Below are 11146 nucleotides of genomic sequence, written 5' to 3'. Positions count from 1 at the left end.
TATTGGGTTGAAATTCCATACGTCTTACGCTATTATCTTTGATAATGTTGGCTCCTTATGGGTTTTCCCATTATAACTGCGCAATGCTAAAAAGCAACGCTCTATGAGATTTTTACCTATGTTGTTTATAAATGCGAGTAAATAATATATGGGTAACAATTCCGTCCAGCAATATGAACGTCACCTTTGGTGATGAGGGCCACTAAACGGATTTTCCGATTACACTTGAGAGCATCACTAAAAGTTTTTCTGTGTATCACTGAATGGAACCCAATAGATTAACATGCTAAAATGACTGGGATGAAATGATAACACAAATGCAAATAGGGACTTAGGACTTTTTATTTTTATACATTTTTACAGGTTTATAAAAAGACTAAGAAAGGGGTACTGCAACCTTAATACTGTGGCTTACACACAGAGGGTAAAGCTTTGGAGACTTCATCAGTCCACATTGTAGTTTGTACAAAAAAGCACAGCTCTTGTGGTTCAAGTGTTATTGCAGGAAAAGAAAAACAGAAGTTATTGCATAGACATCTAGCAGCTACTGGCTGAACGAAATCAACCCAGTTCCTGCTGTTAGTGTATCAAAATTGATTTATTTTTTATTACATTAATAAAAAAAATGAATCTCACATGTTGGCATAAGTAAGAGTTGAAGATGTAGATGTTTACTGATGTACTGATAGAAAATGTCAATCTAGATTTTGGAGTTCATATATCTTTCCTATAAAAATGTTCCATAATAGTAGGAGATTTATCTGTTGGATCAAGGGGCGTTTAACAATGTCAGTGCAACATTATGACTGAGCCCAAGTCACTTTTTTTGCTTCCTCTATTCCCAAATAAATGTTCTGAGTTGTGCTCTTTTTGTCCTCTTGTGTATGGGGTATATTTTCTCTCTGGGGAGTGGGGTTTGGTTGTTTAATATCTTGGACTAGAAGATCTAATGATGGGAAGGGACACCTTTACCAGTTTCTTTATGGGAATGATGCTTGCAGTTGCATGTTACTGAGAAGGTGTTAAAATGTTTTGGTAATGCCAGGCAGAAGGGCAAGTTCTCAGAGGAAAGCGGAATGGTACCGCTGTGCTCACTGGCAGACCCGGCTGTATTCCTGGCAGGTTGAGCCCTCACCAGCCACGGAACGGTATAGTTTGCCATCTGGACAAACGCAAACTTCATACAGTCCCTGAGAAATTCCAGAGCCACCCTGTATCCCCTGAGGCAACTTGGGCAGCTTCACAGTCTCAGCATCTAAGAGTATCTGCAAAAACAAAACGGGGTGGGGACGACGACAGGAAATCCTATTATTTTTGTGCTTTTATTTTCCATGTTACACCAGAGGTAAGAACGCTACTAGCTGAGCCAACCCATTCTAGTGGGGCTGATAGTGCTACAAGATAACAATTTTAACTCTTTTGATAGCTGGTGCGGTACTCCAAAATACAGCCCAGAGTCAAAATTGTTATATTATATAGATTAAGCGAGGTGGGATGGAGTTCCAGAGAGGGGGTGCATCATGGCTAAAGCAGTCCATCCGCCCATCAACAGGCTTTCAGACACGATACACCCTCTCTCTGGGTCTCCATCTCGGGTCCCTCCCTCTCTTCCCTCTCTCTTCCCTCCCTCCCTCCCTCCCTCCCTCCCTCCCTCCCATCTTTCAAGGTTTATCTCAAAACATACCTTTTAACCATGCTTTCAGTCATCTTTCACCTCCCCATTCCCCTCAACTTTCATCCTTAGCTCTGTGCCGAACTACAATTGTCAAATGCTTTGGGACGTCCTCCCAATGTGAAAGGCACAATACAAGCGGAAATCAAGGATAATTAAAGAACACTTTGACTGGATAGTGTCTTTGGGACCGAATTCCACCCCTACCACCAATCCTCCCATTTTAGGAGAATAATTTCTCCCTCTGGTCTCTCACAGTCAATTTGGTCACCATATTTTGAAAATAGCATTTCAGTAAGTTCCAAAATTCTGATTCCTAGACGCTTATTTAACTTTAAAATATTAATGTTTAAATTTATTTTTAGGCCAGTGTTGTCAAAGAAGCACAAAATCCGGGTTCTCTACAGTCCACTCCAAACACTCCCACACCAGGCGTACTCACCATTCCTTCACTGGTGTGAAAGATGATGTCCATCTGAGAGCTGCCCTCAATATTGCCTGCTCTTGCTTTGATCTGAACCCCTTTGGGTGCGTCCATGCTCAACGAACGAGTTGGGGATTCCAATCTAAGGGTAAAAGAAGGTAAGATCTTTGATTGTGCTGATAACTGTCGCAAGGATTTGCAATTATTTTTGCTCTCCCCTCAGATCCCTTTGTTCGTCTACCGGTTCAGGTGAACGTCAAAGATCCCCTAGAACTACTCCAAAAGAGAAGGGAGTTTCTCCTCATGATCTGGCCAACAATCTCCCAAGTAAAATGGGTTATTCATTGCATGGCTGATAGTGGAACATTGCAATGCACTATTGGGATACCGCATTCGCCTACAAATACAGTCACTCCACTTTAAAATATATCCTGTGAAATACTTTGGGCCATCCTCCTGATGTGAAAGATGCTATACCAAATGCTAGGATTATTATTATTATTATTATTATTATTATTATTATTATTATTATTATTATCATATGTCTTTACCAAGTAGCAGGATTTATAGAGTCTGATTTGAGGCTATTTCTATTGGGATTTCTTATTTAAGGAAACTTGAAGTACGTCACGTCAACTCTGCTTTGACACAATCCATCCTTTGGATGAGGTCCCATCAGCCTGTTTGGCTCAAAAGAGCTGAGAATTAAGAGACAAGTGCTTTTTCTCGGCTTAGGTAACAATCCTCCAGGTAAGAATTGGTCATTGATCAGTCTTGACAGAAATTCTGTAAAGCCCCTTGAAACATTTTGAGGTGATAAAAGCATCATAAAAATGCAAGTTCTTTCTTCTAGCCAGAGTTCCCATGAGTAGGAGTAATGGACATGGCATAATTCCAGTGACTAGAAGAGTCGACACTCAGATTCTTGAATGAAATGATCACATTAAAAGTCACTGCGTATTAGACCCCATGGGCTACTTAATCTTGTCAGCCACAATCAGGTTGGCTGTGATATTGTACTTATCTTTTTGAGCAACCCAATTTTGCAGCTACGCTTGCTATGTAGCTGTCAGCAATTTGTTCCGGAAGATAATATGTAATATTAAAATTATGCATTAACGTTATTTTGTTTTGAAAAAAACAAAACAAACAACCGGGATATGAAATGCATTAATTCCCTCTGGGTAGTGTTCAAACTGTAGGTCATATCCAAGATACTAAGCTATTAAAAATGTTTATAAGATTATACAGTAAATAGAAAGACAAGCTATTAATAAAATAACGTCCACTATATATTAGGGCAACTGCTCCCCAAGTCAATGAAATTTAATTCAATCTAATAAAATTTAACTCAATCATTCATATCAAAAGTTATTAAGATCTATCGATGAGTTACATCATATGAGTCTTGACAGCAAAGGGAATCCAGCAACTGTGCTGGCAACTTAGATGCCACATTTTGTATGTGGGGATGCTGAGATCCAAACATCTCTAGTGCAGGTGTAAACTTCACCCCCTCCTCTTCCTTATTACTATCAGTGAAGCAGCTATGTGTAAAATCCAGATAAATGTCCCTCTTTTAGCCAAAAGATTACAGTTCCTGTATATCTCATTGGCCAATCTGTGATATTCATAATAGGATTTGTAAATAGCAAATCCCTGACGATATGCCAAATCCTCCCAAGTTACCAATCTCAGTTAAAACTTCCTTAAAGTTGGTAATTAACTAGGGTTCAGAGGTCTGACTGCAGATCAGAGGTCAAACTGGTGTGTCAAGTTCAGACTGGGATTCTTAGGTCCAGCTTCATAATTCTTGATTTATAAACCTTTTTTGCAAATTATTGCGGAGTTTTTTATTACAATTTTTAACAGCGAGATCTGGGTGAAGGCTTTTACGAAATGAGGACACAGAATTTAAGAAGATGAAAAAGAGCCCCATCACCTCTCTCTGGATTTAAAGTTATTGGATCACCTCTCTCTGGATTTAAAGTTATTGGATTTCGAGAAAGTTACATCGAAGGAATCTCATGGTAAATTAAGGCGCATTGGGGGAAATTAGATAGATAGGCTGGATGGTCTAATTCTGCCTGGAATTGCTCCAATGTTACCCACCCACCTCAGACGCAAGACAGCATGCACCAAAGTGTATTCCCTAAATAACTTAATCTCCTTTTTAAACAATGCAGCAATATTTCACATCAGAGGTCAGTGCGCACTGGTGGACTAAGAAGAAACTCTCACAGCAGAGCACAGTCTATCTCATGCTGTAAACTTACAGACTAAAAAGTATTTTTTGCAGGAACCAAATATGGTTTAAATAAGACAAAGGGAAAACCACCATGTCAAATATTAATAATAGCAATCCTTGCATTTGATACTGCACCTCATCATGTCTTCGAAACGTCACAAAGCGCTTCACAGAATATATTGTAATGTGGTTCGACTGCCCAATTTTTTTTAGGGATTATTACCCCAGGAAAAGCAATCCACCAATCGAGTAACAACTCGGTTCCTACTTACTGCTAGATAAAGAGAGGCGTGTGGAGTAAGGAAACTTGCCTAACTTTTCGCCCTGCCCAGGAAACAAACCCAGGTCTTCTTGCTTGTGAGGTGAGTGCACTAACCATCAAGCTACAGGACTGCACAATACACAATGCAAGGATTGTTAACAATAAAATCTTTGCATTTGATGTAATAAATCCTTACATTTGATATAGCGCTTTTCACGTTTTCTAGACGTCTCAAAGCGCTTCACAGAATATACTGTAAAATTAATTGACTGTATATTTGTGGGCGAAACACGGCAGCCAATTGCGCACAGCAGTGTCCCACAAACAGTCGTGGATTGAGTGACCAAATTATTAATTTTTTTTAAGGATTATTATCCTCAGAAAAGCAATCCACCAATTGACTAACTACCGAATTCCCACTTACTGCTAGGTAAACAGAGGGATGTGGAGTAAGGAAACTTGCTCAGCGTTTCGCCCGACCAGGAATCGAACCCAGATCTCTCGCTTGCGAGGCGAGTGCTCTAAATATAATGCCTTATCAAGTCGTTGAGGCACTCAAAGAGCTTCACAAAATACACTGTAAAGTGAGTTGACTGTATATTTTGTGGGCTAAACTTAGTCTTAAAATATTAAGATTCAACTCTTCGCCTTCAATTTCAGAGTTTGGAATAATTTAATTTCTATGAAGAACGTAACTTTACTTTTTGGAGCCATTAGGAGTAGGAAATCAAACCAACCTGATGTCAATGCGTGTGTCAATCCCTTCCTCTCTCAGCCTTCCTTGTCTTATGTTTCTTGCTGAAACCTATCCTTTGGGAAGCATAATAGCTCTACCCTAGATCAGCTCCTTGGTAATATTACAAATGGTGTTTATGAGAATTTACAGTAAAATGGAAGGTCTAGTTGTTAGTAAAATAACTTTCTCCAGGGTTCTTATTTTTTTATTTTATTTTTTATTTTATATACATTCTTAAACTCAATTATAGTTTATGTTGAACAGATAATGAGTTGCAATGATTTCCAATTAGTTGCTTTTCAAACACTTTTCTAGCACTGGTTAGAAGGCGTTAACACTGCAACAAGCTAACAGAATAAGAGGACATGGGTTTAGAGTTGTAAAGGACAGTTTCAAGATGGATACCAGTAAGATTTTTCTTTACCCAAAGGTATTCTCGCCAAAAATCCCCCAAATAAAACTGGTCATTCACTTCAAGGTTGTCTGTGGGACATTATTTTGCGTAAATTGGCTGCTGCATTCGCCCACAAACACACAGTCACTGCACGTTACAGTGTATCCTGCAAAGTGCTTTGGGATGTCCTCCATGAAACAACAATAAATTGCATTTATACAGCACCCCTCACATCCCAGAGCACTTGAAAGGCACCAAAGCAAATTAAAGAATTATTATTATTATTCATAATAATGACTGGAACAGTTTGCTAGGAAGCCTGGTTGAGGTCAGGATACTGGATTTAAAAAAGAACTTGATATTGCGATGGGAGGACGGTAGGGTGGATCTTCTGGAAGGAAGAGATCAGTTGGGCCGAGGGACCTACTTCATCCAAACTAATCTTGAGATCTTGTCAGAACTCAAAAGTGGGAGCTGAGACTTGTCTAAAAGATAAGAAAAGCAAAGCAAAGAACTAGGATTCTGTGGTAAATAATGTAAACAAGAAGAGATCTCTTGAGAAAGGGTGAGGCATGAAAATTCTGTTTGCTATTATTTTTTCTACCTAATTAATTTATTTGAAGGATCACTCGTCAGAAAAATACTGAGGAATTAAATTGCGAATGAAATGAATTTGACAATGAGACTAGGAAGGCTAGCGGCAGTATCAAGATCCACCTCTTTGACTGCACTTTCGGTCATCTTCCTCCTTCCCACCCCACTTGGCTGCCATCTCCAGCCAAGCCATCATTGTTAAGTGCCTTGGAGCATCCTCCCGACATGAAAGGTGCCATGCAATTATAAATGTATATTGTAAGTTGTTTTTGCCTTAAGGGGTTGGGGAAGGTAAGCAGGTCTCTTTGGGAATGAGCTGGCTTCAAGGAGACGTGTCTGGCAATGGAATGTTGAAATCACGTGAAACCTCTTTCGCAGTTTCAGTAATATGGTTCGTCAGCCAGGTAGGTCCACAATACTCTACTAATACTGCACCAGAGTGTCAGCCTAGACTGTGAGTTGAAAATCCCAGTGAGTGGTGTGAACCCACAACCTCCTGACTCAGAGGAAAGAGTGCTACCAACTGAGCCTGACTGACACTAAATTATTTAAAGTATTGTTCAACCAAATAACTCAAGTTTCACCTACAAAATACAGTCACTCTACATTAAAGGAACACCTGCAAAGTGCTTTGAGACGTCTCACTGAGGTGAAAGATGCTATACTAAATGCAAGGATTATTATTATTATACGTTTCACATGCATTTGGCACAGTACCTTTAGTATTCTGATGATACTTAAAGTCACAATTATTATCCAGCACAAAGATCGATGCAGTATTGACCTAGCACTTGTAAGTCCAGCTAATTCCTCTTAATGGCAAGTTGAATAACACATAGAATAAATTGCTGTCAGCTGAAATGACTCCTAGCAGAAAAAAACCTTTCCACTGCAACTACATAATTTACTGCCTGGTAAAGAGTGCTGAGTTGCTCCATCATAGTTACTTTTAATCAAAATATCCTGTCCTGAGAATCAGAATGGAGTGGTCAGGCAATCAGATCACTCCATTGTCCATTATCAGCACAGTGCTACCTACTTTTCTCGAACCCATTTATATCGAAATCCCGCACATGTCAACAAAAAATTGAATTTTTTTCAAGTCCCTAAACAGCACTCATACATTGTGTTATTATCGCTCATGTCGATAAGCTGCTTATGTAGACAAAATTTGCTTGACAACCCACGACTAGTTGACATAAACGGGTAGGACTGTAAACATCCCAGAACAATACTCAAAAAGAAGAGTTTCTCCCAGTGTCCTGGCCAACAATCCCTCAGATAAAATTGGTCACTCACTTCATGGCTATTTGTGCAAATTGACTGACACATTTGCCTAGAGATATACAGTCACTACACTTCACAGTAAAATGCAGTGAAGTGCTTTGAGGCATCTCAAAGGCACTATATCAAATGTAAGGATTATATACTTTATTATTATAATGTTTAATCCCTCACTTAATCCTCCATTGTTGAATGTTGTTTTTTGGGGTCATTGAATACAATTAAAATATTTCCTGGATTTAAATACAAACAAATCTCACCTGCTTAATAAATTGTTACTGTTTCATACCTTTGTTCCCCAGTCCACCTCAAACAATTTCTGTTGCATGCTTGGCAGACTCTCAACTGTGGCTTTCATCACAAGCAGGATACAGAGGGTGACCATCAGCTTGAATGAGCTGGACAATAAGCACTTCACAGAATATACTGTAAAATGTGGGGACTGTACACAGTCAATTCACTTTACAGTACATTCTGTGAAGCACTTTGAGACCTCCCCGAAAACGTGATAAGGCGCTATATCAAATGCAAGATGAGTTTTATTATTATTTCACTGAAGTCTTTTGTTCTGGAGATTTTCTGAGAGTAAAAGGCAAGGACATCATACCTCCCTCGTAATCCTCTGCTCTTCCTCATTGTACTGAGTGCCTCAGCTCTCACTATTAATGCCTTTATGTTCTTGCTGCTGTTTTACTCTTGCAGTCAACATGAGTGGTTTGAATAGAATATTCTTCCCTGAGGGTGTATATAGTGTTCTGTGGGTATTATGTCCAAATTCAATTTGTACTAAATACTGCCAGGATTTAGTGCTGTAATTGCAATGGAGTCTTTTTTTTGCCAGATTGACCATTAATTAAAGGTCTAATAGTCTCTTAAACACTCTGGCATTGGGCATTGCGACCAGTCACTCATACTGACTGGAAACTGCAAACTGATGGAAAATCTGCCACTTGCAATTTTACTGCCACAAAAATTACTGCTGGTATTAAACATCAAATCTGAACAAAAAAAAACAAGAACCAAAATGGTTCAAAATAAAGTAACAGAATAGGAGGCAAGTGAGGCTTTAAAGATGAATTCTTCAGAATTTTTCAATTTTTGGGGGTCAGTCGGGTGTCTGCCACATGCGGAAAGAGTAAGGTTAAGAGTATCCAAACCAAACTGAGATTTCCATGGTTAAGAGTATCCAAAACAAACTGAGATTTCCATGCATCCCACCTCCACATGGAAATCCCAGAGACAGATTGTTGGAATGGAATGTGCACTCTCTTCCTGGAAGGAGACATCTGCTTACCCAATTCTGGAAAGTATTAGGTGCAGACTGGCAACAGCCAAGGCTTGGGGACCCTAGAGTGTGGGTTGAAACACTGCTTAGCAGGGAGAAGGAAGAGATATGCGTGGAGTCAGTGAATGGCTTCAGTCAAGAATAGTGAGATCTTGATCAACTCTGGTGATTCACAGTGTACAGATGGCTGTACGCAATGTCTTTTCTCTTGTGAAGTAAAACTGCCTGAGGGAATTCCTGAATCATTTCTGACAAGCCTCTATGGATGAAGATGCTGTGATAAAGAATGAAATAGTCTCCCTTCAAGAGGCTTGATTCCATCTGCTCAGTTATAGTTCAATCCTCAACGGGAGGGAAGAAATAATGCTCCCTCTTTCTGAGATGTTGTCACTGACACTCAATGTTATAATTATAATTTAAACAATTCTTTAGCACTTCATTGATACATCTCAAAGCACTTCTCAAGATTTATTGCAAAGTGTAGTCATGTGCAATTGTAAGTGAATTTGAAAGCCAATTTGTACACCTCAATGTCCCACAAACAGCCATGAAGTGATAGAAGTTAGGGCAGTGGCGAACTGGCTCCCTGAAAAAGGTTTGGGACTTACAGGTAAAATAGGGGGGTGGGGGGGAGGCACGGGGGTGCTGTGCCTCAGGATTCCGCATTAAACCTCCACGTGTTTAAAAACAATTTCAGTGTTTAAATAGGAGGGTGGGAGCTAATCTATTCGAATAGTGCCATGGGATCTTTCATGCCCATCTGATAAGCAAAACAGTTGTGCTGTAATGGAGCTGTTTATATCATCGGAGCATTGATATGTTGCTTTACTGTTAAGAGTTGTAAAGCAAGAATATTAGAAGAAAGTGAATCCATTGATGGCACTGTCATTGTTCAGATTGTCAAAAAATCTATAACAGCCTCATACCTGATCCTATGACCTGTACAATATAGAATTCTCTTTGTATCAGTTTGGGAGGGGGTGGAGGTGAGGAGAAAAGCATTGAGAGAAATGTTAATTCTGGAAGATTGGAAACCAGCATTGAACAAAGTGTGGTCAGGTAGGGAGGGATGAATGAATGAATGAATATATAGAGCTTATTCTACAATACATTGGGGTTTTGAGAATATACAATAATAATCCTTGCATTTAATACAGCACCTTATCATGTTTACAAGACGCAAGTGCAAGTGAAATGTAAAGTGAATTGACTGTATATTTTGTGATATTCTGCAAAATGCAGCAGCCAATTGTGCACAGCCGTGTCCCACAAACAGTTGTAGATTGAGTGACCAAATTATTATTATTATTTTTTTTTGAAGGGATTATTATCCCTGGAAAACCAATCCACCAATCGACTAACAATTTGGTTCCTACTTACTGTTAGGTAAACACATGCGTGTGGAGTAAGGAAACTTGCCTAACATTTCACCCTGCCTGGGAATCGAACACAGGTCCTCTCGCTTGTGAGATGAGCGCTCTAACCAATACGCTAAATGACTCCACAGTGCAATAGTACTGGCACGCTTCTCAAAGTGGCTCAGATCAGACTAAAGTGAATAACGTCATTTTATTTACAAGACTAAAGTGAAAAATAAGAAACACAACAATAAGCAGATAACATTGAGCATATTGGTATCTAGACATAATATTGAGAACATGACTCCCAAACAGCGAATAAGATCAAACTGCTAATAACTAGAAGGATGTCTTGCTGATCAGTAAGAACTGGGCTCTGGAAGTAGATTATGTTTATCTAGCGCCTTTCACATAGGGTAACATCTCGGAATGCTTTGCAAGGACAGGGTAGGGAGATGAAGAAGGGAGAGGGGGGGAGATAGCATTCGCAGTGGTAGGATTTGAGTTGGGACTTAAAGACAGAAATAGAGGGGGGAAGGGAAAGACTGAGTGTGATAAAGAGAGGCAGTTCCAGGCATCAAGATTATAGGTCAGAGAGATCTGTTGTGATCAGGAGTCATTATTTATTACACTGTTAATATGATCATATTAAGTTTACAATATTGCATTAAAACGTGAACAGTTCTTGATGAGATAAAACGATTCTGAAAATAAATTCTGAAAATCGAAAAATCCTGAATGTGGAGATCAGGTCAATCAACATTTGACAGAGGATTGAATTAAACATAATTCTTGATGGGTTGAATCAGCTTCGAGCCTTAATCTTTGGCCTGTTTTAGACACTGATAAAAGATTAGATAGAGATGCACCAATGGGATAAGGACAGGGA

General features: G+C 39.3%; 1 protein-coding gene across 4 annotated transcripts in view; it reads right to left on the bottom strand.

Annotated features, from left to right (window-relative positions):
• Positions 1-326: 326 nt before the first annotated feature.
• Positions 327-11146, bottom strand: part of sgcg (sarcoglycan, gamma) — a 198296-nt gene continuing 187476 nt past the window's right edge. For all 4 annotated transcript variants that reach the window (XM_007900656.2, XM_007900655.2, XM_042334490.1 and 1 more), the window contains exons 7-8: positions 2115-2238; positions 327-1265 (exon numbers count right to left, since the gene is read on the bottom strand). In XM_007900656.2, the coding sequence (XP_007898847.1) occupies positions 1092-1265; positions 2115-2238 (298 nt within the window). In that variant the 3' untranslated portion in view covers positions 327-1091. The remainder of the gene's footprint in view (positions 1266-2114; positions 2239-11146) is intronic.

The sequence above is a fragment of the Callorhinchus milii genome, unplaced genomic scaffold, assembly GCF_018977255.1.
Source record: "Callorhinchus milii isolate IMCB2004 unplaced genomic scaffold, IMCB_Cmil_1.0 Scaffold4, whole genome shotgun sequence".
In the NCBI taxonomy this organism is placed as follows: domain Eukaryota; kingdom Metazoa; phylum Chordata; class Chondrichthyes; order Chimaeriformes; family Callorhinchidae; genus Callorhinchus; species Callorhinchus milii.
The sequence above is the reverse complement of the archived record's forward strand: the minus strand, read 5'-3'. Positions and strand labels throughout refer to the sequence as shown.